The sequence below is a fragment of the Coregonus clupeaformis genome, chromosome 14, assembly GCF_020615455.1.
Source record: "Coregonus clupeaformis isolate EN_2021a chromosome 14, ASM2061545v1, whole genome shotgun sequence".
Lineage (NCBI taxonomy): Eukaryota > Metazoa > Chordata > Actinopteri > Salmoniformes > Salmonidae > Coregonus > Coregonus clupeaformis.
In genome coordinates this window covers 36,528,954-36,555,751 of record NC_059205.1, presented here as the reverse complement: position 1 = coordinate 36,555,751, position 26,798 = coordinate 36,528,954, and the positions used below count along the sequence as shown (strand labels likewise).

Genomic DNA, 26,798 nt, shown 5'->3' with positions numbered 1-26,798 from the left:
TTCATCATGGTTCTTTCAACTTTGAACTTTGCCTGTGCTCTTTAAAGGGCAACACCACCCACTTCAACCTTATTTTCATTATCTCAAGCACAATACCAGTGTCTACATATGTGAAAACAGCACATTTCTATGTTTTGTAGAAAAAAATATGAAGTTACAAAGTTCTACCTGATGACATCAAAAGTTAAGACATTTTAAAAACAGTGATTTTCAAACACTATGAGATTTGTGTTGATGTTGGGAGCAAGAAAATACCCTCCCTCTGGCTACAAACTCATTACAAGTTCTTACTTTTAATCCTACCCTGTGATGTCACAGAGAAACATTGTTTAGGTACTTCCTTCTCATCTTTTTAACCACGGATCTTAGAAACGTGCTGTTTTCATATGTAGACACTGCCCACTGGGCACACACTAGTTGAATCAACATTTTTCCCACGTCATTTCAATGAAATTACGTTGAACCAACGTGGAATAGATGTTGAATTGGCGTCTGTGGGTGGTATGGTGCTGGAGATAATGAATATGAGGTGGAAAAGTGGTGGAATTGCCCTGTATCTCTGTGCTCTAAATGTTCTTTAATACTTTACATTCAGAAAAGTAGTAATAAACATATCTGGAGCCATTTCCCCTTCTGATGCTTTCTTCTTCCAATCTCACATACTCTCTGTGGCAGTCTGTCTGACCAAACCTCTGTAAAACATTGCAATGTTACTGCCCTCAAATCCAACTGATGCATCCTTCACATCCTCCTCATACTCTCAGCATTGTTGCAATGGAAATGTTACCATAACCAGTGAAAATGCATCTCCTACACCTTTCAACAGTTTACCAAAATGTACAGTTTTATAAATATAATACATTTCATTCTATTTTAACTGAGCAAACAGAACATATTTATTATTCAAAAAATTTAACCAAATATGCATGCTTCACTAACTAGGCACAACAAAAATAAAATATTGATGACATTGAATACAGTAATTAGACTTTCACATATTTAAGACAATGACACTCTCTCCTCTGTCTTATCCAAAGTAAACTGGAACGTCATTCTAATGTTGTGACAAATACTCATCTAAACATTTAGCCAACCATTTACTCTACCTGAATGTATTCAACAGACATAACAAGGTGTTATTGCAGAGTAGGTTTTGAGCATTGGACTGCTTTCACAACCGTGCAAGTTAGTAAGTAAGTATGAGGTCCAGTGTTGGTAGGCTAGCTGTGGTGTTGCTTGGCCAAATGAAAGACGCCAAACTATTAAGAACAAAATTTGACATGCATCAACCAACCAACCCATGCACAAATCATTAAAGAAAAATCTAATAATTCCTCAACAAGAGGCAACTGCATATTTTTTAATTAAAATCAAACCAAACAAATCACTTTATTGTTATGTATTCTCTTCATGTGCCAATCTACTGTCTATGTTATATTCATGTGTCAATAAATCAATGTTGGATGCCATATTTGCTACAAAATAGAACAAAAGAAGAATAAATCAAGTTGGAAAGTCATAGGCCTCCATTTGACAATGTACAATATTGCAAAATTAACCATTATGCCTTTATTTGACAAAACACTTTAGACGAAAACATTTTTGCACATTGATCCTTGATTGCACAAGGAAAAATTGCAAAATCTATCTGCAAGTGCAAACCACTCCCAAAACTACAGTCCTTTGCCTTAAAATCAATCAAATTACAAGCAACCAATTGGGTGCAATATACTGTAGGGTCAGTGTGTGAATGACTAGCCATGTTAACAAACTTTATCACTGGCTGGATAGATAGATTAGATTAGATTAGATTAGATTAGATAGATAGATAGATAGATAGATAGATAGATAGATAGATAGATAGATAGATAGATAGATAGATAGATAGATAGATAGATAGATAGATAGATAGATAGATAGATAGATAGATAGATAGATAGATAGATAGATAGATAGATAGATAGATAGATAGATAGATAGATAGATAGATAGATAGATAGATAGATAGATAGATAGATAGATAGATAGATAGATAGATAGATAGAAATAAAAATGTGTTTTGTTGACTCAGTAGGAAAGTGATTCAATATCACAAATGTAGCTCTAAATTACTTACTTCTTAAAATATACGTCTACTTATTTTTAAATCACAGTGTTGGTTAACTATGTCATCTCATAAGTGTGTGTTACATGTAGCCAGCCTCTAGCCAATAGCTGGTTAGTCAAAAACATCTGTGCCTGTATACTGCTAAGATACTTCAATTACATATAAATGACTCTCAAATTGGACTATTTATAAATATGTCCTCACAATAACTGGAATTAAATGTTGCAATTTCTTTCAAATGAGAACTGCTTTGTGTAACATAGGCTTTATGGAAATTCCTTTGGATTTGAAGGATCTTCAAAAAGTTTGAGAAATGCATGGACTAGACTTAAATAAATAAAATGCTCTCTTAATAATTTGTAATACCTAAGGATAAACAGACAAAGGGGAAAAAAACTAATGAAAACCTAACAGTTACTAACAAATACATAAAGCAAATGCACTTGAAACAGCCCCACGCACAAGCATGTCCTAACATGAGAAGTTAGACAAGGCTTTAGCAGTGGGGAATGGAATAAGACTGGTGAGTGCCACTTCGAAACATGTATGATTTCTTATCTACCAAGTGAATAGTCTAGTGAACACAGAGACACACCGAGACCACTCCCACAGCAGCAAAGTCTGCCCAAATACATTCCTCTGGCAGCCTTGTGCACTGCATATCCCCACTAAAACGTCAGATGGTAAAATAGTAAGGCAGCTGTTAACGTCTGTCAACTAAAAGTGCATCTCTGATCATATCCTCCCCCCCCCCCCACACACACACCCCCGTCCACATCCCCCCTGTCAGGGCAGATGAAGTGGCAATACACTTGACTGGTAACAGCTTGAATCAGCAGATCGTTTTTTTGTTGCTTTCCCAACGACTGCTTGCTTCAACTTTCACAGAACCCAAGCGAGTCACAAATCAACACCAGCGACACTGGGCAGCGTCTGGGCCGAATGGTCCTGGTCTCATCTTTCTCCCATGTTTCACTCTATTTACAGTCCTCCTTTGCCTGTGTCTGTGCTTGACCGGCGCCATTTTTAAAGGCCGTTGATGCCACTGCAGAGAGTTAGGGACCTATGCCACTAGTTTTGATGAGTTCACTGAAGGGTCAAAACAGTTAGAGGGTTAATAGTTATGTTGAATCACATTCAGGCTTATCTGTACCTTAATATTTCATGTAAAACTTGCAATTTACACTTTAAAATTGAACGGGAAAAAACTACTGTATCAATGCTCTACAATTCATAACATCTGAATAGATGTTATTAAGCTGATTCTTACCTCAGTTCAGATTCCGTCAGGTTAAAAAATGGACAAAAATTATTGCTAGACCAATATTCAACAGCATTACAAGGGCAACCAGTATTGAGTTAGGACCCTGTGAAGTAGGAAAGACAAAGCTTCAGGAGAACATTTCAATAACGGCAGTTGAAAGTTAGCTAGACATTATCACAGAAAATATGAGACTACCTTTGATGTTTCATACGTTGTTCTGAAATGACACCTTTCTTTCTCTTTGCTTCAGTTTTCCCATTTTCATCATCATACAGTATGAGTTACTTACTGACTCTTCCTCTACGAAATCCGTGGTGATCTCCAAGCTGGCTTGTTTCCTAATTTCTGCTAGGCTTTTTGGCTTATATGAATCTTGTTTTTTAAGTGTTAGCTCAGGTTTGCTTTCTTTGGCTGCTGACTTTGGCGCTCCAGGTTTTGGGGTGGGTGTCCTGTACTGCGCCATAGGTTTTGCGGGCGGTGGCATTTGGGCGAAGGCAGACGGGGTAACATGCTCCTCCTCTACTCCCTCAGGTTCGTCTGGAGGGATCTTCACATCTGGCTTCACGTAGTAGCCGTGGTACTCAGTGTCAGTGTGCAGCTGTCCATTGCCAGGGCTGGCGGGGACAGACTCCGCCATCTTGAAAGTTTTCGGTTGAGGATGCACTTCTTGTCTTACTTCCTGTTTCAACGATGTCTTAGACACTGCCTTTGTGATGACCGGGGCCTGGCTCTCTGCTGAAGGGGTCTTGTTCTCTTTCCCTGGCTTGGGGACGAGCTTGCTGAAGAAGCTCTTCTTGGGCTCTGGGGCTGGCGCTGGTGGGGGTGTTGGTGGGGGAGAGGGCTGTGGACTCGCGATGGGAGAGTGGTCTGGGGTTGTGCCTTTACGGTAGAAATGAGGGCTACTTGAAGGGGACTTCTCTTTCTTCTCCTCTTGGACAATAGGTTCAATAGGTTCATTGAACCTCTGCTTTATATAATCAGGGCCTAGAAAATGGAAGGACATTATTATCATACAGTCTTTTTAGCTATACTTAGGCCATGTAAACAGTGATCTAATATATCACAATATTTGAATTAATGGCATGTGTTTATATCACAATCAACACACATTTGTTTTTTTCCCCCCTCAACAAGCACTTAGGGCTGAATCCCAATTTCAGATACAGATATAAACATACACCTAAATATTATTTTGTGTTGCTTTTGGTAAATCATAAATTCCCATTTATTCACTTTCAGTTATCTCATGGTTAGGATGCCTTTTCTGCGTCCATGATTTCACGTATGGAGTATTTGTTCCTTAATGGAGTTTCAAAGCTGCCCTAGTTGGTTTATGATTAAAGCTTCGAAGGATTCTCAACATTCTCCTGACCACTGATGAGGCCAACGCTGTCACACAGCTGACACAAGTGGAGCTCGCAAGCCAACAAAGTTGATACCTTTCTGACGCAAGCAGTGTTATCAAATAGAATCATGGTTCATAATATTTATTCTACTATTAATAGCATCAAAGTGCTATGATCCCTTACTAAATCTCTACAACCTCAGCAGTTGTTCATAAAAAGTCAATCAAATCACAAGGATAAATCATTGTTAATAAGACATTTACAGGGCATAAACAAACAGTAATAAGAAATTACTTAAATAAAAGAGAACAGCACACATGAAAAAATACTATAGTAGGAATACTATAGTATTCACTGTAGTGTTTTTGCTGACTTTACTGTAGTAGTCACTGTAGTGTTTACAGTTTACTATAGTATAAATACTGTAGTTAAAAAAATAGTATACAAAAGTTATACTTAAATCCGAACTGGTTCTCTAGCAAATGAGTAACATTGTCTCACCCAATGTTCAAGAATGGCCTTTTTCCCTTTATTCAGATTACAACCTCTCACTTTCAGTTATTTGAAAAATAAATAATCTCCCAAATATCACTATTTCTAAAACAAGCCATAGAAAGTTGGTTGCAATTTCAATTTAATCCTCCAGAAACTACAGAACAAATAATGCAACAAATATTGAGGTTAAACTCAATTTGATAAAAAAGTATAATCTTCGTAAATGATATCATAGGTAGGACTGGTGGAGTTATCTCGCACATGCAGCTAACAAAAACATATGGAAATGTCTGCTCTACCCAAAATTACAACCAAATAATTGCAGCATTACCGCAAAAATGGAAGAGGAAAGTGGAAGGGGGAAAAAGTAAGGAACTTGACTGTCAGCCCTGCATTAAAGAACATAATTGGTTAAAGAAAATTGTGATAAATAAAAAGTATACCAGTTTCATTTAAAGACCAAAGGATTGACAGCCGTCCCATATAGATTCCAAAACAGTTGGGAAGAGATTTTTGACGTACCGATTCCATGGCATAGTGTTTATGAACTGATACGCAAAATGACGCCGGATTCAAAACGTAGAGTTTTTCAATTTAAATTATTATACAAAATTCTTGCTACCAATAGAATGTTATTTATATGGGGGATACAATCTTCCCAGCTCTGCAGATTTTGCTGCGAAGAGACAGAATCATTAGATCATTTGTTTTGGTACTGTCCATTTGTAGCTTGTTTTTGGACACAGGTCCAGGAATGGCTAAAGGATTGCAATATTTACCTAGAGCTAACCCTGCAGATAGCACTACTGGGTGATCTGAAAAGTCATAGTCAATCGATCAATAATATAATAATACTTTTAGCAAAAATGTTTATTTTCAATTTACAATTTGTAGAAACAATGAGAATATAAGGGTTCAGAACTTTTGTAAAGCATCACAGTACAGTTGAAAAATATATGGCAAATAGAAATCCAATATGGATGGTGTTAAGAGATAGATGGGTGGTGTTGAATGGATGGGACTAATAATAACTAACAACAACTAATAACAACAAGATAACTAATAATGTAAGCATACCGTGTCCATAATAAGTATATAGGTTATAGGTTGAGAGCTTTTGTGAAAGAGCACAGTTAGAAAGATATGGCATATTGAAGCAAACCGGATGGACATCATGAAAATGATCGGAGAGGTTGAGGGTAGAGGAAGTTCAGGAGTAAAAACAAACAAAATATAATTATTGTAAAATTAACTGTGTCCATAAAATGTATATAGTATGTATAAGCTGGAAGTAGAGGCCTAAGCATTGTTGTTCACTAGTTTACTTCAAATAGGGAAGGGGTGGTGGGGTTGGAAAGTAATAAAGGGAAATATTTTTTTTTAAAGGATATGTATATATATATATGCATTTACAGTGAGTGAAAAAAGTATTTGATCCCCTGCTGATTTTGTACGTTTGCCCACTGAGAAAGAAATGATCAGTCTATAATTTTAATGGTAGGTTTATTTGAACAGTGAGAGACAGAATAACAACAAAAAAATCCAGAAAAACACATGTCAAAAATGTTATAAATTGATTTGCATTTTAATGAGGGAAATAAGTATTTGACTCCCTCTCAATCAGAAAGATATCTGGCTCCCAGGTGTCTTTTATACAGGTAACGAGCTGAGATTAGGAGCACACTCTTAAAGGGAGTGCTCCTAATATCAGTTTGTTACCTGTATAAAAGACACCTGTCCACAGAAGCAATCAATCAATCAGATTCCAAACTCTCCACCATGGCCAAGACCAAAGAGCTCTCCAAGGATGTCAGGGACAAGATTGTAGACCTACACAAAGCTGGAAGGGGCTACAAGACCATCACCAAGCAGCTTGGTGAGAAGGTGACAACAGTTGGTGCGATTATTCGCAAATGGAAGAAACACAAAATAACTGTCAATCTCCCTCGGCCTGGGGCTCCATGCAAGATCTCACCTCGTGGAGTTGCAATGATCATGAGAATGGTGAGGAATCAGCCCAGAACTACATGGGAGGATCTTGTCAATGATCTCAAGGCAGCTGGGACCATAGTCACCAAGAAAACAATTGGTAACACACTACACCGTGAAGGACTGAAATCCTGCAGCGCCCGCAAGGTCCCCCCTGCTCAAGAAAGCACATATACAGGGCCGTCTGAAGTTTGCCAATGAACATCTGAATGATTCAGAGGAGAACTGGGTGAAAGTGTTGTGGTCAGATGAGACCAAAATCGAGCTCTTTGGCATCAACTCAACTCGCCGTGTTTGGAGGAGGGGGAATGCTGCCTATGACCCCAAGAACACCATCCCCACCGTCAAACATGGAGGTGGAAACATTATGCTTTGGGGGTGTTTTTCTGCTAAGGGGACAGGACAACTTCACCGTATCAAAGGGACGATGGACGGGGCCATGTACCGTCAAATCTTGGGTGAGCCAGGGCATTGAAAATGGGTCGTGGATGGGTATTCCAGCATGACAATGACCCAAAACACACGACCAAGGCAACAAAGGAGTGGCTCAAGAAGAAGCACATTAAGGTCCTGGAGTGGCCTAGCCAGTCTCCAGACCTTAATCCCATAGAAAATCTGTGGAGGGAGCTGAAGGTTCGAGTTGCTAAACGTCTGGCTCGAAACCTTAATGACTTGGAGAAGATCTGCAAAGAGGAGTGGGACAAAATCCCTCCTGAGATGTGTGCAAACCTGGTGGCCAACTACAAGAAACGTCTGAACTCTGTGATTGCCAACAAGGGTTTTGCCACCAAGTACTAAGTCATGTTTTGCAGAGGGGTCAAATACTTATTTCCCTCATTAAAATGCAAATCAATTGATAAAATTTTTGACATGCGTTTTTCTGGATTGTTTTGTTGTTATTCTGTCTCTCACTGTTCAAATAAACCTACCATTAAAATTATAGACTGATCATGTCTTTGTCAGTGGGCAAACGTACAAAATCAGCAGGGGATCAAATACTTTTTTCCCTCACTGTATATGTATGTGTATGTATGTATATGGATACAGTTGAAGTCGGAAGTTTACATACACCTTATGTCACGCTCGTTGATAGACGGCTCGGACCAAGGTGCAGCGTGGTAGGCGAACATTTTAATTCAATAAATGAACACAGACTAAACAACAAAATACACACGAACGTAAAGTACTGCAGGCTACAAAACCACTACACAAAACCAAGATCCCACAAACTAAGGTGGGAAAAAGGCTGCCTAAGTATGATCCCCAATCAGAGACAACGATAGACAGCTGCCTCTGATTGGGAACCATACCCGGCCAACAAAGAAATAGAAAAACTAGAATGCCCACCCAAATCACACCCTGACCTAACCAAATAGAGAATAAAAGGGATCTCTAAGGTCAGGGCGTGACACCTTAGCCAAATACATTTAAACTCAGTTTTTCACAATTCCTGACATTTAATCCTAGAAAAAATTCCCTGTCTTAGGTCAGTTAGGATCACCACTTTATTTTAAGAATGTGAAATGTCAGAATAATAGTAGAGAGAATTATTTATTTCAGCTTTTATTTATTTCATCACATTCCCAGTGGGTCAGAAGTTTACATAAACTCAATTAGTATTTGGTAGCATTGCCTTTAAATTGTGTAACTTGGGTCAAACGTTTCGGTTAGCCTTCCACAAGCTTCCCACAATAAGTTGGGTGAATTTTGGCCCATTCCTCCTGACAGAGCTGGTGTAACTGAGTCAGGTTTGTAGGCCTCCTTGCTCGCACACGCTTTTTCAGTTCTGCCCACAAATTTTCTATAGGATTGATGTCAGGGATTTGTAATGGCCACTCCAATACCTTGACTTTGTTGTCCTTAAGCCATTTTGCCCCAACTTTGGAAGTATGCTTGGGGTCATTGTCCATTTGGAAGACCTATTTGCGACCAAGCTTTAACTTCCTGACTGATGTCTTGAGATGTTGCTTCAATATATCCACATCATTTTCCTTCCTCATGATGCCATCTATTTTGTGAAGTGCACCAGTCCCTCCTGCAGCAAAGCATCCCCACAGCATGATGCCGCCACCCCTGTGCTTCACGGTTGGGATGGTGTTCTTCGGCTTGCAAGATAGCCCCTTTTTCCTCGAAACATAACAATGCTCAATATGGCCAAACAGTTCTATTTTTGTTTCATCAGACCAGAGGACATTTCTCCAAAAAGTATGATCTTTGTCCCCATGTGCAGTTGCAAACCGTAGTCTGTCTTTTTTATTTTTTGGAGCAGTGGCTTCTTCCTTGCTGAGCAGCCTTTCAGGTTATGTCGTTATAGGACTCGTTTTACTGTGGATATAGAGGATTTTGTACCTGTTTCCTCCAGCATCTTCACAAGGTCCTTTGCTGTTGTTCTGGGATTGATTTGCACTTTTGGCACCAAAGTACGTTAATCTCTAGGAGACAGAACGCGTCTCCTTCCTGAGTGGTATGACGGCTGCGTGGTCCCATGGTGTTTATACTTGCGTACTGTTGTTTGTGCAGATGAACGTGGTACCTTCAGGCGATTGGAAATTGCTCCCAAGGATGAACCAGACTTGTGGAGGTCTACAATTGTTTTTCTGGGGTCTTGAATGAATTATTTTGATTTTCCCATGATGTCAAGCGAAGAGGCACTGAGTTTGAAGGTAGGCCTTGAAATACATCCACAGGTACACCTCCAATTGACTCAAATTATGTCAATTAGCCTATCAGAAGCTTCTAAAGCCATTACATCATTTTCTGGAATGTTCCAAGCTGTTTAAAGGCACAGTCAACTCAGTGTATGTAAACTTCTGACCCACTGGAATTGTGATACAGTGAATTATAAGTGAAATAATGTGTCTGTAAACAATTGTTGGAAAAATGACTTGTGTCATGCACAAAGTAGATGTCCTAACCGACTTGCCAAAACTATAGTTTGTTAACAAGAAATTTGTGGAGTGGTTGAAAAACGAGTTCCAACCTAAGTGTATGTAAACTTCCGACTTCAACTTCATATATTTGCGAGAAAGAAAAAACATATGGGGGATTGGAAGTGATGCAGACAATTACATTGATGGAAGTTACAATCTATCTGCAATATTAAAGCTGATCTACCCCCCCCCAAAAAAAATAAATAAAACAATGAGTAGTATATACTATATAGTCATTTCTGTAGTGTTTTTGCGGACCGTAATATACTGTAGTTTTTACTGTTGTGTTTTTGTGGACTGTAGTATTAAGCAGTATTTACTGTAGTGTTTTTGCGGACTGTAGTATACTGTACTATTTACTGTACTTTTTTGGGGGACATTCCTGTATTTACTAAAGTGTTTTTGTTTGATTATCTTTGACATAGAAGTGGGGGGCTTTCTCCTTGAGGAAACCTACTGGAGAAATACTAAAGGAGCACATATTCCCTAACATGTAGGTAGGTAGGTAGGTGGCACTAGAGTCTGAACGTTAGACTTTTCTATAATCATAGGGAACACAATATGTGGGCTATACTTGGCATGTAAGTTTCTCACTTACAGGTGGCACAGATTGGGATATGGGGAGGGGAATGGGCAGGGTACATGCAAATGAAAATGAAAACTAAAAAAAATAGTGTTTTTGCGGACTGTATTGTTTTTGCTGATATTACTGTAGTATTTACTATAGTCTTCTACAGTATACTACAAAATGCTATACTAAGTAATACACATGATCGATTGATACTACAGTGTGTAGTATAGTATTCTACAGTATACTACAGTTTACTACAGAATTCTATAGTAAGTACTGTAGTATACTATAGTAAACTGTGAGCTTGCAGGCTGGCTTGCTTGCTATGGAACATGTTGGCTGGTTATGGAACATGGTTATTAATAGTCGGTGATATACACTATCTTGGTGTCAGGTCAAGTGTCAAAGGTTTAAAGAGGCTATATGGTCCAGACCTGAGCAAGACCATGTGGTAAAAAGAGGAATGCCCAACGATGACATAAGACCACAGACCTACATGCATAGAGGAGTTAAACATGCATGAGACCATAACATGAACAATACAATCTCTGATCACACTGAAGAACCACCCTCTTACAAAACTAAGCAGGCTGACAAAAGCTGAAAAAATAATATTAATTTGTACAAGAATATGCTGTACGACGTAGACATACAGCCAGATCCAAAATTATTGGCACCCTTGATAAATATGATAAAGACTGTATAAAATAAATCATACAAATACAGAGCTTTATTTTACCCCAAGGTAAATTATGATAATTATATTCCTCTCTTAACAGATTTTCATTTACATTTTGTCTATTTGCATATACAGTTGAAGTCGGAAGTTTACATACACTTAGGTTGGAGTCATTAAAACTTGTTTTTCAACAACACCACACATTTCTTATTAACAAACTATAGTTTTGGCAAGTCGGTTAGGACATATACTTTGTGCATGACACAAGTAGTTTTTCCAACAATTGTTTACAGACCGATTATTTCACTTATAATTCACTGTATCACAATTCCAGTGGGTCAGAAGTTTACATACACTAAGTTGACTGTGCCTTTAAACAGCTTGGAAAATTCCAGAAAATGATGTCATGGATTTAGAAGATTCTGATAGGCTAATTGACATCATTTAAGTCAATTGGAGGTGTACCTGTGGATGTATTTCAAGGCCTACCTTCAAAGTCAGTGTCTCTTTGCTTGACATCATGGGAAAATCAAAAGAAATCAGCCAAGACCTCAGAAACAGAATTGTAGGCCTCCACAAGTCTGATTCATCCCTGGGAGCAATTTCCAAATGTCTGAAGGTACCACGTTCATCTGTACAAACAATAGTATGCAAGTATAAACACCATGGGACCACGCAGCCGCCATACCGCTCAGGAAGGACACACGTTCTGTATCCTAGTGTCACGACCTGGCCTTGAGAGCCTGGTTTTCTTTGGTTGGTTTGGTCAGGGTGTGAATTTCTATGTATAGATTCTATGTTTTCTAGATCTATGTTGGCCGGGTGTGGTTCCCAATCAGAGGCAGCTGTCGATCGTTGTCTCTGATTGGGGATCATACTTAGGTAGACATTTTGCCTACCTATGTTGTGGGATCTTGACTCTTGTTTGGCTTGTTTGTGTGTTGCCATTGTGAGCTTCACGTTACGTTGCTTTTGTTGTTTTGTCGGTGTTTCATTAATAAATAAACATGTATGCATTTCACGCTGCACCTTGGTTGCCAGCCCGGTACGCCCCGTATCTGCTCCCCGCACCAAACCAGTGGTGCGTGTCTTCAGCCCGGTACGCCCCGTACCTGCTCCCCGCACCAAACTAGTGGTGCGTGTATCCAGTCCGGTACGGCCTGTACCTGCTCCCCGCACCAAACCAGTGGTGCGAGTCGCCAGCCCGGTACGCCCCGTACCTGCTCCCCGCACCAAACCAGTGGTGCGTGTCTCCAGTCCGGCACGGCCCGTGCCTGCTCCTCGCACCAGACCAGTGGTGCGTGTCTCCAGTCCGGCACGGCCCGTGCCTGCTCCTCGCACCAGACCAGTGGTGCGTGTTCCCAGTCCGGCACGGCCCGTGCCTGCTCCTCGCACCAGACCAGTGGTACGTGTTCCCAGCCCAGATGCGGCCCGTGCCTGCTCATTGCACCAGACCAGGGGTACGTGTTCCCAGCCCGGTGCGGCCCGTGCCTGTTCCTCGCACCAGACCAGTGGTGCGTGTCCCCAGCCCGGTAAGGCTGGTGCCAGAGCAGTCCGCTCCACCGGTGCCCAGTCCAGCTCCGGTCAGCTGCTCCACTCCAGTGCCAGAGCAGTCCGCTCCACCGGTGCCCAGTCTAGCTCCGGTCAGCTGCTCCACTCCAGTGCCAGAGCAGTACGCTCCACCGGTGTCCATTCCAGCTCCGGTCAGCTGCTCCAGTCCAGAGACAGAGCAGTCCGCTCTACCGGTGCCTAGTCCAGCCCCGGTAAGATGCTCCAGTCCAGAGCCAGAGCAGTCCGCTCCCCCGGGGTCCAGTTCTGCTCCGGTCAGCGGCTCCACTCCAGAACCAGACGTCAACCCCTCTCCAGGGTCGGGGCCTCCCACACCAGGGTCCAGACACTGTCACGCCCTGGCCTTGAGAGCCCGGTTTTCTTTGGTTGGTTTGGTCAGGGTGTGAATTTCTATGTATAGATTCTATGTTTTCTAGATCTATGTTGGCCGGGTGTGGTTCCCAATCAGAGGCAGCTGTCGATTGTTGTCTCTGATTGGGGATCATACTTAGGTAGACATTTTGCCTACCTATGTTGTGGGATCTTGATTCTTGTTTGGCTTGTTTGTGTGTTGCCATTGTGAGCTTCACGTTACGTTGCTTTTGTTGTTTTGTCGGTGTTTAATTAATAAATAAACATGTATGCATTCCACGCTGCACCTTGGTCCAATCCTGTACTCAATGTACGTGACACCTAGAGATGAGTGCAAATCAATCCCAGAACAACAGCAAAGGACCTTGTGAAGATGCTGGAGGAAACAGGTAAAAAAGTATCTATATCCACAGTAAAACAAGTCCTATATTGACATTACCTGAAAGGCCGCTCAGCAAGGAAGAAGCCACTGCTCCAAAACCGCCATAAAAAAGCCAGACTATGGTTTGCAACTGCACATGGGGACAAATATCATACTTTTGGGAGAAATGTCCTCTGGTCTGATGAAACAAAAATTTGGCCATAATGACCATCGTTATGTTTGGAGGAAAAAGGGGGTGGCTTGCAAACCGAAGAACACCATCCCAACCGTGAAGCACGGGGGTGGCAGCATCATGCTGTGGGGGTGCTTTGCTGCAGGAGGGACTGGTTCACTTCACAAAATAGATGGCATCATAATTATGTGGATATATTGAAGCAATATCTCAAGACATCAGTCAGGAAGTTAAAGCTTGGTCGCAAATAGGTCTTCCAAATGGACAATGACCCCAAGCATACTTCCAAAATTGTGGCGAAATGGCTTAAGGACAACAAAGTCAAGGTATTGGCGTGGCCATCACAAAGCCCTGACATCAATCCTATAGAACATTTGTGGGCAGAACTAAAAAAGCATGTGCGAGCAAGGAGGCCTACAAACCTGACTCAGTTACACCAGCTCTGTCAGGAGGAATGGGCCAAAATTCACCCAACTTATTGTGGGAAGCTTGTGGAAGGCTACCCGAAACGTTTGACCCAAGTTAAACAATTTAAAGGCAATGCTACCAAAAACGAATTGAGTGTATGTAAACTTCTGACCCACTCGGAATGTGATGAAATAAATAAAAGCTGAAATAAATCATTCTCTCTACTATTATTCTGACATTTCACATTCTTAAAATAAAGTGGTGATCCTAACCGACCTAAGACAGGGAATTTTTACTAGGATTAAATGTCAGGAATTGTGAAAAACTGAGTTTAAATGTATTTGGCTACGGTGTATGTAAACTTCCGACTTCAACTGTACATCTGCCCCAGACAGAAAATAAAGAAAAACACACAACCCAGACACGAAAGGCATTGGACAAAGGGGATTATAACAAGGGGCTGTGAGATAAATAGATGCTGGGGTCTGGTTGGGCAAGTTGGGTATGTTGGGTTACCTGGCTGATGGAAGTTGGGAGACAGTTCCCTGGCCACTGCCCTGGCGATGTCTGAGTCCTGACTGGCTGACTGACCGGCCTGGTCAGCAGCGTCACCTTTAGTTCTGGCGTGAGCCGTTCTGGATGAAGGCAAAGCAGAATTAGAGCTGGTTAGACTGGGAAGGGTACATACCGGGGTTCAAATACTATTTGTTTTCTTTTAAATACTTTGAGAATTTGTTTGAGCATGTTGTTTGAGAGTGCAACATTGACAGAGTTTGCACTTTTGGGACTGTTCCATTGGTTTCATTTCTCCAGACAAGCCCATTCAGACACAGCTAAATTATAAAAGATAATTAAAATACTACTTCAAGCCAGGTCTAAGAGGGTGAAGAAGCACTAAATGCCTCTGGGCCTTCCAGATAGACACTGTCTTTAGTGTCTTATAGGGTTGAGACTGGAGAGCTGGTGCTACATGTTCCCAGTAAATACTGTTGGAGCAAAAGCTTTTTCCAACATGAAATCATATTAGAAGTAGAGAATTAAATAATAAAAGAGTATGGTTATCATGCAGTCTCACGCTGTTAGCAGCGTTGCAAACATTAAATGGTTTGACATGCCATATCCACTGTGTGATATTCAATAGAACGCATTGTGTCATTCATCACAACCATTATTTTTGTCATTTCTGATTAAACTTTTTTTCAAGTTAGATATTTGTGTTGCATTTACTTCCTTTCTCTCAAGTAAAATCGTTTTCAAAACAAACCATTTACATGCATTGACATAAGGAATAGCATGATATACTTCTTTATACTTATCATGATGTACAGTATTTCAATGGTTCAATAATACAAGATTAATTCAATAGTGTTTCTTTATAAACAGGTCTGTATGAGTGTCCTTCAGGGCCTCTGACTACAGAGGAGTGCAGGAGGATTCACACGGTGTCTCTTGAACTGAATGTATCCTTTCAACAACTTTGAGAAGGTCTTCACTTTTCAAATGAAGGTGGATAAAAATGCGTGTTTGAAACCGATTAAGTTGACAAGGGTAAAACATGTGGTCCTTATCTGTAATTGAATACAACGTATGCTTTTTCAACCTTAATTGTGGACTCTTTTTTTCAACTACTGACTATGCAGGTGCATTTCAACAAATTTAGGGGGCACATGACTACAGAACCTTACATTGTGCATTGAGGAAAGTCTTTATTATGTGCAATTAGCTTTGCCTCATGTAGACACATGACAGTTTTGCAGTCAGTGAATCACTGTGAATCATGTGAACTCCATATGCATATAGCGCAGTTGTGCTGTTGAATGAATCATGCCATTAACCTGTTATAGAGAGAATTTTACCAAGAATTGATTGAGTCATCATGCACTAAGCCGCCCATGGGCTTACATAGCTACTGTACAATGAGGAGTACAACAAGTTGTCCTTATATCATCATCATCATCATACGATTTCATGTAGGCTTCCTTAAAGCTTTCAAACCTGGGGCGATAGGCTATACTACATCACATGGCTCGGGGAGAAAAGAGAGGGAGCAAGGGCACATTGAAAAAAGGCGACCTGAACCAAGTTTAAGAAGCTTTACTGGGAGCTTGTTAGCAAGTCTATGAGAGCTGGGCGGGAAGATGAGTAATATACCTACCCAACACCTATTCCCAGCCAGATAGACTGACTGAGTAGTCCACCAGATGATATTGGATGGTGGGACAGAGACGGGCTACTGTATCAGCTCAGCTGCTGCTGCTAGGCTGTATTCCTGTCAGCTGTTGATAAGCCAAGTCCTGCCTTGCCTTATTTAGTCAGAGCTCAGTGCTGACTGACACACTAGATGCTGCTGGCCTCACATGTGAGGAGGGCACAGCTAGCACACACCGTCCGGTCTGGTCTAGGAACTGCTTGCCCTCCTTCGTCTCTCTCTCTCTCTCTCTCTCTCTCTCTCTCTCTCTCTCTCTCTCGCTCTCTCTCTCTCTCTGGTCTCTTTCCCTCTTTCTCTCTCTCCCTCTCCCTCCCTCATTCTCTCCCCTGGGCTTCCACCCAGATGATGTAGAAAAGTGACGCAAGCTGAACCAGGTCCGCACGTTCCAAAGCTCTTACCACACTGATCAACTCAGCCACATAACAGTCTTCAAAGGCAGAGACCTTCATTTCAGACATACTGCCGCTGCAGGGACATATTTATATTTCATGACAGGAGGAGTTGTTGTGGTGGTGAGCCTAGATATGAGAGCCCTCATTAAAATGTATACAGATGCCAGAAAATCAGGATAAAGAACATGCTAATGAGTGGTTCTCATCCAAGAAGATTAGAAGGAAAGGGGGGATTGGTGGGCATGATACGTCAATAAAGTGACTATTTTGATACTGTAAACAGATAGGGAGTGGGTGTTTAACATGGTAGTATATCTGTGCATTGCATTCAAAGGACAATAGTGCAGTTTAATCAATATTATTATTATTGTTTAATGTAGCATTGAAAGAAGTGATAGGCAAGATAGGCTATTAACAATATGGTTGCAATTTCTTCTCTCTGAGTCTTTATTTCTGATTTAATTTAATTTGGAATAATTCCAAGTCCAACCCATGTCATAAGGACTTCATTGACCATGACTTTGTACTTCATATTAGCTATCTCACATGTTCTAAAATGAACCAGAGATATTACTTGGCTGGCTCAAGTTGATGTGGGTGTCTTAGAGAACTACCACTTCAAAAGTTCAACAGCTTTCTCCTTGCTATTCCATGCTCTGGCAAATTACTCATTGTCATCCCATGCTTTTGAAAAAGCAGTAGGCACAGAATGTAGGCCTAAGACGAGGATACAAATATTTTCTATGTAGTTTTCCAGCAAACAGGTCAACTTCCTCCAACAAGCAGCTATGTATGGTTTTGGTGTTCCACCTGATCGCAATCAAATGTATTTCAGACGAGCATAAACACAGCATGGATGCCAGATTTCCATGCTTATAATACACACCTAGTATTCTGGTCTTACAGATCTTTTATAAGACTGAGCTATCTCTGAGATGTATGTCTTGAATATGTTTAAACAAGAGCATGTGTCTCAATCAACTATAAACACTCATTACTAACCTAATGTATTATTGAACTCTTGCAATTGTTGACAGCCTCTCACCTGCCAATATTCACAATTGCATGTGTCACACGGTCACACCCTCACAATGATGTGAACAATATGGTTGTACCATGATTTGTCTTGATTTGATCCTCACTATTTGGATCACTACAGCGTGTATCAAATTGTTCCAGTGTGTCATTGGGCCACTGTCTGAATTTACTATGTACTGAAGTTCATCATCTGAACTTTAAGTATGTAACGTGTTACGTATGCCACATGTATGTGCAAAACATGTTTTAATCTCTGTGTGTGTGTGTCTGTGTGTGTGTGTCTGTGTGTGTGTGTGTGTGTGTGTGTATGTGTGTGTGTGTGTGTGTGTGTGTGTGTGTGTGTGTGTGTGTGTGTGTGTGTGTGTGTGTGTGTGTGTGTGTGTGTGTGTGTGTGTGTGTGTGTGTGTGTGTGTGAGAGAGAGAGACAAAGAAAGTGAAAGATGGAGAACGAGAGGTAGTGAGAGTGAGTTAAAGGGCCAGAGAGAGAGGCAGAGAGTGAGAAAGAGAGAGTCAGTGAGAGCAAGAGAGAGCGTTGGAGAAAGTTGGAGAATGTTGGAGAGAGGTAGGATAAGGTGACACCAATAAAAACCTGACCCCTAGTTGAGAATCCCAACCTGTCAGCCATTCAACCTAACCCAATCAGCAGACCTGACCTGGAAGCCCATGCAGCAGTAGGATCCATCACCACCAACACCACCACAACATGAGCTGCGTCCGAAATGGCACCCTATTCCGAATATAGTGCACTACTTTTGACCAGGGCCCATAACGCTCTGGTCAAAAGTTGTCCACTGCATAGGAAATAGGGTGTCATTTCAGACGCAACAATGCACATTGAGAAACTGATTACCTTGAAGTGGCTATTTCTACTTTTGTTCTGGCAATTGCTGCTGCCCGTATGGCTCCTTCCACAGCCCGATCCACTTTCTGTTTTGTTTTGGTGGTTTTGAGTGGAATGAGCTGCTTCTTGATGCCTCGCGCCAACACATTGTTTTTATATTTTCCCTCTTCTTTGGTGCCGTCTGGGAACATTGTGCATCCGTAGCCGTGGCGTTTGTTGTTCATCCACTCTCCCTCATACTTCATCCCGTTGGTGCGCTCGCTGACACCAAAGCCGTTCCGCTTGTCGTTCTTCCACTCCCCCATATAGGACTCTGTGGTGGTGGCGTCTACATTGTCCTCCAGGGGCATGTACTCATCAACTCCATCCCCAAAGCTGATGGTGGAATTGGCATCGCTGGAGCTGATTCGGCTGATGGAGCTGGCGGCATCGCTGCGTGCCGAACTGCGTTTGCTCGATATGGACGACCTGGATTCAGACTTTCGGAGGTTTCTGAGGCTGCCGAACAGGGACCCTCTACGAAACAGGCCCCTTTTCTTCTCACCTTCGCCTTCGCTGTGGAAGTTGAGAACAAAGCCTCCTCTGGTGCCGGCAAGGCTGTCTGACAGGTCGAGGTTGGTATGGAGGACGGTGCCGTTGCTCTGTTCACTGCGGAGCGAGGCCAGCGAGGTTCGAAGAGGCGAACGAATAACCGTAGCCATCCCGTAAGGTACACTTTGCCGCACACCGTATCCGTGTCGCATTCCTCCTGTCCACTGCCCCTGGTACGTACCTGTTAGGACAACAGGAAATGGCAAAAATGAATACAAACGTTAAGAAAATCCTGAACGCACATTTTTGTCATGATCACAAAATAATCATTTGGGGTACAAAATTAGAATATTAGAGTTGATTAGAATCTCTTTACACTAGCCCAATGTCAATTCACGGAATTGAAGTGGAAACATCCCTACAAGTATACAATGTCCTTATTATATTGGGAACTTTTCATTGAATGGATTGAAATCATATACAGTGGGGAAAAAAGTATTTAGTCAGCCACCAATTGTGCAAGTTCTCCCACTTAAAAAGATGAGAGAGGCCTGTAATTTTCATCATAGGTACACGTCAACTATGACAGACAAATTGAGAGAAAAAAATCCAGAAAATCACATTGTAGGATTTTTAATGAATTTATTTGCAAATTATGGTGGAAAATAAGTATTTGGTCAATAACAAAAGTTTCTCAATACTTTGTTATATACCCTTTGTTGGCAATGACACAGGTCAAACGTTTTCTGTAAGTCTTCACAAGGTTTTCACACACTGTTGCTGGTATTTTGGCCCATTCCTCCATGCAGATCTCCTCTAGAGCAGTGATGTTTTGGGGCTGTCGCTGGGCAACACGGAATTTCAACTCCCTCCAAAGATTTTCTATGGGGTTGAGATCTGGAGACTGGCTAGGCCACTCCAGGACCTTGAAATGCTTCTTACGAAGCCACTCCTTCGTTGCCCGGGGGTGTGTTTGGGATCATTGTCATGCTGAAAGACCCAGCCACGTTTCATCTTCAATGCCCTTGCTGATGGAAGGAGGTTTTCACTCAAAATCTCACGATACATGGCCCCATTCATTCTTTCCTTTACACGGATCAGTCGTCCTGGTCCCTTTGCAGAAAAACAGCCCCAAAGCATGATGTTTCCACCCCCATGCTTCACAGTAGGTATGGTGTTCTTTGGATGCAACTCAGCATTCTTTGTCCTCCAAACACGACGAGTTGAGTTTTTACCAAAAAGTTCTATTTTGGTTTCATCTGACCATATGACATTCTCCCAATCCTCTTCTGGATCATCCAAATGCACTCTAGCAAACTTCAGACAGGCCTGGACATGTACTGGCTTAAGCAGGGGGACATGTCTGGCACTGCAGGATTTGAGTCCCTGGCGGCGTAGTGTGTTACTGATGGTAGGCTTTGTTACTTTGGTCCCAGCTCTCTGCAGGTCATTCACTAGGTCCCCCCGTGTGGTTCTGGGATTTTTGCTCACCGTTCTTGTGATCGTTTTGACCCCACGAGGTGAGATCTTGCGTGGAGCCCCAGGTCGAGGGAGATTATCAGTGGTCTTGTATGTCTTCCATTTCCTAATAATTGCTCCCACAGTTGATTTCTTCAAACCAAGCTGCTTACCTATTGCAGATTCAGTCTTCCCAGCCTGGTGCAGGTCTACAATTTTGTTTCTGGTGTCCTTTGACAGCTCTTTGGTCTTGGCCATAGTGGAGTTTGGAGTGTGACTGTTTGAGGTTGTGGACAGGTGTATTTTATACTGATAACAAGTTCAAACAGGTGCCATTAATACAGGTAACGAGTGGAGGACAGAGGAGCCTCTTAAAGAAGAAGTTACAGGTCTGTGAGAGCCAGAAATCTTGCTTGTTTGTAGGTGACCAAATACTTATTTTCCACCATCATTTGCAAATAAATTCATTAAAAATCCTACAATGTGATTTTCTGAAGAAAAAAAATCTCAATTTGTCTGTCATAGTTGACGTGTACCTATGATGAAAATTACAGGCCTCTCTCATCTTTTTAAGTGGGAGAACTTGCACAATTGGTGGCTGACTAAATACTTTTTTCCCCCACTGTACAATACCTAATTTCACCCAGGTACTGTGATTCTGCTGTCGGTCAGACAGACCTGTATGTATTTCAAACCACATACAAGATACCACGTCCATGACGAGATTCATATTTCAGTATTAGTTTGTATCATGATTTACTATCACTTCATCATTTGCTATTGATATACTCTTGGCGTTATGCCAAACCAGGCAGTCTTCATGGCAGTAGACATACTATAAAAGCATAGTCTACCACTGGTACATAATTAAAGTTAGTGGCCTTCTCTTGTCATAAGGGCATGTGCGCCAATGTTTGTTTAGGTTTTGGAAAGTTGGCAAGGATCAGGGCCGGCCCTAGCCTTTTGGGGGCACTAAGCAAGGTTTGTTTGGAAATTACGTTTTTGCAGTTCTAAAGCTAATTTCCTGCAGTTGTACACATTTGCCATGACTTACAATCAGTTTTCCACGTTGATTCAACGTCATCACATAGATTTTTTGATTGAAATGACATGGAAACAACACTGATTCAACCAGTTTTTGCTCAGTGGGTTATGCCATGTTAATATGATATCTGAGTGAGAATGACTAACAAAATCAAGGGGGACATATTACATTTTTGGGGTCGTGGGCCCCCTAGCGGCTCGGGGGCCCTAACCGACTGGTTATGTCGCTCATGCCTGAAGCAAGGATGAAGACATTACTATGGAGTATCATTATCTATGATTAGATAGGGCCTAGTGAGGTTACAACAAGTGCAGTGGTCCAAATCTGTCAAAGATGAGCTCCCACCCCAGTAACAACCTGTCCTGCAACAGGCCGTGGCATGCAGGAGGGACTGGGAAGTGTAGGCTATGGCCGCTCATCCTGCGGCCCAATTCCAAATTAACCACTAGACCCTATGCCCTAGTGGAGGAGATCTGATACAATTTGATTGGTATAGGCAATATAGTGAAACTTCCACCTAGCCTATCAGAGGGCAAGTTAGAGCTATTACCATATTGCTTATACCTTTCAAATCCTCTCAGATCTCCACAAGTGCATAGGGCATAGGGGTTCATTTGGCTTTCCTTGTGCTTCCTACACACAGGATCCATTGGAAGGACTGCAGTTTGGCAGAAGTCACTAATTTCAAACAGCGAAAAGGTGGAAGTTGATTCTAAAACAAAACAATCCTGTCACACTCTAACAGTAATGTTGAACCCCACAGTAACACTGACTGACCTGACATCATCACAACTTCACTTGACACTCCAACTGTGTTTTTGGCATTCAGATATTTGTTTGAAGGGGGAAGCGCAAAATGCTAAGAAACCACACATCTCAAGCCTTCCCACCATTTCAGCAGCTACATGGGGTCTACATTTCTTAATGCATACTGCATTCTGGTATGCACTCAAGGCGATATGCCACTCTGTCCATCATTATTGCTTCTAAAAAAAAAGAATGTGCTATTTTAAAGAGGTAAGTAACTTGAGACATTGGGAAGTTTGTCAGTCAAGCCAAACATAACTCCATCTGTCTTACTATGTGAAATAAATCAGTCTAAACATAATTAGGTTACTGAACAAAATCAATCTTAACACATTAGGAGGATAGATTAGGGCTCTTTTGAAAGGCTTCATGTCAGTGACTAGTATTTATATTTTGTTGAGTGACACTGTCCCACTGATTCCTAAACTGACTGATCCTATTATGACTCAGGTAACTTTTGCTTGCCTGGCTGCCCAAACTCCTTGCTCCTGCCAAACGCTACGCTACGCCCACAAATGTTAGCTTTCTCCGCAATGAAGTACAGCATGTAGCGAACGATAGAGCAGCTGAATAATTCAGTTTGAGTCGTCAGGCAAACCTTTTACTGCTTCAGATTGTCCAATTCACAAACTGTGATTTATTTGCTTTACAAATTGAACCAGTGAGTGACACATATGAGAGTACTAGAAGACCCCAAGCACAAAATAAAGCACTCGAAGCCATGCTTGCCCAGGGGGAACCGGCTAATACCGTATGCTCAGGTTTTGTTGGATCTGGCCCTCAGACTGGCCCTCAGACAATGTTCACTTCATCTTCTGCAATTCCAGCCTTCAGGCTGCAGTCGATGTCAACATTATCTTCTGCAAATCTAATTATTATGTTGTTATTTGTGTATTATGCCACTGTATCTATTGATTATCACACTGCATGATGTAAGATATTGTGGTGTGTTTAATTATCTATTAACGTCTATCGACTTTCCTACAATCCATTATTGCTTTCACCTGTAATCAATATATAAAACCCTATCAATCGATGCTATGAGTCAGCAAAAAGTAGATTGTTCTCTCTGGAATAGATATAACCTACAAGTTATATGCAACTATGTGTGTATGACTATGTTTGTGTACCCTGGCATAGTCTGGTCTCATAGACTAGACGTAACATAGTACACATAAAACCAGAAACAAATTAGCAGGATATGTTACGTTTGGTATGGTTACATAAGACAGATGGTTACTTAGTTGGGTGATTGGTTGGGGTGGATGGACGGACGGGTCGGTGGCCGTATAATCCGAACGTCTAGCAACCTAAAGGTTGCAAGTTCGAATCTCATCACGGACAACTTTAGCTAATTAGCAACTTCCAACTACTTACTACTTTTGAGCTACTTTGCAACTACTTAGCATGTAGCTAACCCTTCCCCTAACCTTAACCCTTTTAGCTAATCCTACCCTAACCCTAACGCTTTAACCTAAGTCCTAAACTTAACCTTAACCCCTAACCCCTAGCCTAGCTAAAGTTAACCAGCTAGTTAACTTTAGCCACTTAGCCACCTAGCTTGAATTCGTAACATATACATTTAGCAAATTCGTAACATTTAATACATTTTGCAAATTTGTAACATTTAATACATTTTGCAAATTTGTAACATATTGTACGTATTGCAAATCAAAACATATAATACGAATTGTAATTCGTAACATATCATACGAAATGGGTGATGGACATGCACAAATTAATACATACCACACGAAACTTAACATATCGTTCTAAATGGTGTGTCTCGGATTTACGTACAGAATAATACGAAATGCTCTGAGACCAGGTTGCCTGGCATTACAACTTCATGACCACCTGTGCCTCAAACACAATCTTTGAAAACAACAACAACAACTCTAAAACTACTTTCTGTAGAAACTACTGTACACTAATTTCCATAGTGCAACAAATGAACAAATATCAATAGTTGTCTATAGATCTGCGCTGGGTAAAAAGCACTTTGATTTTCAAGTGTGGCTGAGTGATGTTTCTATTTTTAGCCATGACCTCTATGGGAGTACGCCTGCTACGTTGGGTTACTATGGAAGTGCTCAGTGCTGACTGACCAGTACAGTCATATATCAATTGAGTTCAGTGGTGTGGCACTGGCACATAGTTCAGGCAGGCTTCTCTACTCTATCACACTGTGATACAAGTGAATTACTCATCGAGAATCTTTCGTAATTAATGGAAATAGTCAACTCTTATACTACAACTGTTCTATAAATATACAACGAAACACGTGTGGAAACATATGCCCCCTTCTACACTGTAACAAGTGAGACTGCATTACATGTAGCCTACTAACCACAAACTGTTACTGGCACGCTTACCTCCATCACCATACGTTTCAACTCCATATCCATCTTGCAGACCGTTACTCCATGTCCCATCGTATCTGGCAGGCGTGTGGAGACTTTGCCGGACCCCGTATCGACCTTTAAATCCATGAGTCCATTCGCCACGATAAATCCATCTTCCCTTCGATTCCACACCGAGTCCGTGTCGTTTCCCCTGTGCCCAGTAGCCCTGATACACGTTTCCACTGGGCCAGGTGTACACCCCCACTACCTCAAAACCATTGTTCCAGGACCCGGAGTATTCGCCTTGGCCCTTGGGCCCGGTACAGACGCCATGCCCATGGGCTTTTCCATCCTCCCAGCCACCGCAATATGTGCCACCATCGTCAAAGTCGAACCGTCCGCCCGTCATTCAGATTATGAGGGGAGAAGAACGAGTCGTGGTAGCTCCCGGATATTGTGCTGTCCCTCGCTAGTCCAGAGCGGATTTTAAACGAAAAGTAGGAGCGCTGAAGTGAGAGTCCGGTGGACAGTGTTGTGAGGTGTTGTGGTTCCAAGCAGAGATTAATGATTGTCACTGTGTGCATTTGTGGTTGTCGGCTAAAGCGGTATGTGGGAAGAAGAGAGAGCGCGCCACTACGGCTGCCAAAATCGCTCCTGGTTTATTTTATGATGATCTCCTCTTCTCCCTCTCTCACAGCAGAGAGATAGATAGATAGAGCGAGAGAGAGCGAGAGCGAGAGCGAGAGAGAGAGAGAGAGAGAGAGAGAGAGAGAGAGAGAGAGAGAGTGTGTGTGGGGGGATAATGACATGAAAATGGCATGACATTGTCATTCCATTTTTTTATTGTGTCTGCTCTTATATTGGTTTAAAAGTTAAATCGATTATAATTATAACCCTGCTTGATATGTCCTTATTGCTTATAGTATTGGTATCTTTAGGTAGGCTAATCAAAATAACATAAGGTTTTCTGTGTGTAAACTCTATCAGAGTGTTAAACCCATAGAAATATAATCACTCATTCTAGTTATGTGGTTACTGGTTAGACTCATGATAATTCAGTTTAGGGTGTGGAATCAGTGTTAATAGATGACAATATGATTATATTAATCTCAACAGTCAGCTAATGATGTTGAACTGGCCAGTGGTGGTTGTGGCAAACATAAATTAGTAGCTAGGACTTTTATCAGCACAGAGATTAAACTAATGTACTGACTGATTTTAAGACAACAAGGACATCTACTGAGCACTGCTAATATCCTGAATCAGGACATTGATGGGTGTTGGACTAATGTTTCTGGGTCAGAAGAAGACATAGACTGAGTATTTATTTTATTTTATTCTCAAATACACTATGAATAGGTTACAAGACTTGTTATACTTTTTGACCATGTTGGCTTGTAAAGCTTTGGGACAGCCCACCCGGACTGAGTTTGTAGCCTTGGACATGGCAGGTCTTACCACTGGGTGTCAGTGTGCACATTGTTCATCTGCATTGCAAACACAGTAGATTTTCAATAGAATGCCTCATGCCCTCACCCCCAATCGCCTTTTTGGACCATCCATATGCCACTGGGTAGAGATTAAGGGGACTTTTCTTACCAGCATCCCATTGACAGGTTAACCCTAACCTTAACCAAACCCTTACATTTAGCTTTGCATGTCAACCCAGGGACGGCTTGTTCAATAGGGCGATATGGGCGACGCACTGCCAAACGGGAAAAGGAAGGGATTTTTTTTCTAATCAATTATAAAAAAAAAAAAAAAAAAATTATAATAATTTTTTATAAATTTATAAAAAATTATATCACGGCAACAGCAGTTATCAGTGTTCACGTCTGATCTGCCAGCCACTAAATGTCAAATCAGGCT

The 26,798-nt window shown here is 41.5% G+C and overlaps 1 protein-coding gene and 1 non-coding gene across 5 annotated transcripts; both read right to left on the bottom strand.

The window, feature by feature from the left end:
- Positions 1 to 476: 476 nt before the first annotated feature.
- Positions 477 to 25,633, bottom strand: LOC121580953 (junctophilin-1). 4 transcript variants are annotated; one of them, XM_041896182.2, is made up of 6 exons: positions 24,960 to 25,633; positions 18,753 to 19,515; positions 14,780 to 14,898; positions 3,661 to 4,355; positions 3,378 to 3,474; positions 477 to 692 (listed from the first exon to the last, which is right to left on the bottom strand). In XM_041896182.2, the coding sequence occupies exons 1-5, from the start codon at positions 25,336 to 25,338 to the stop codon at positions 3,394 to 3,396; spliced, it is 2,037 nt and encodes a 678-aa protein (XP_041752116.1). In that variant the 5' UTR covers positions 25,339 to 25,633; the 3' UTR covers positions 477 to 692; positions 3,378 to 3,393. The 4 variants fall into 4 exon arrangements, with proteins under 4 accessions (XP_041752116.1, XP_041752115.1, XP_041752113.1 ...); XM_041896181.2 differs by lacking the exon at positions 477 to 692 and adding an exon at positions 2,881 to 3,196; XM_041896180.2 differs by lacking the exon at positions 477 to 692 and having other exon boundaries at positions 3,400 to 3,474; positions 3,567 to 4,355.
- LOC121581714 lies at positions 10,562 to 10,618 on the bottom strand. Its single transcript, XR_006003249.1, has one exon. It is a non-coding gene; the product is annotated as a U7 small nuclear RNA (small nuclear RNA).
- Positions 25,634 to 26,798: the final 1,165 nt, after the last annotated feature.

What these genes read in the sequence shown, in the direction of transcription:
- LOC121580953 (XM_041896179.2), bottom strand. Translation starts at nt 25,338, where the DNA reads ATGACGGGCGGACGGTTCGACTTTGACGATGGTGGCACATATTGCGGT. An exon ending in TGAAACGTATGGTGATGGAG is followed by an intron (nt 19,516 to 24,959) that starts GTAAGCGTGCCA and finishes TTGTCCTAACAG; the next exon opens with GTACGTACCAGGGGCAGTGG. An exon ending in GTAGAAATAGCCACTTCAAG is followed by an intron (nt 14,899 to 18,752) that starts GTAATCAGTTTC and finishes GCCTTCATCCAG; the next exon opens with AACGGCTCACGCCAGAACTA.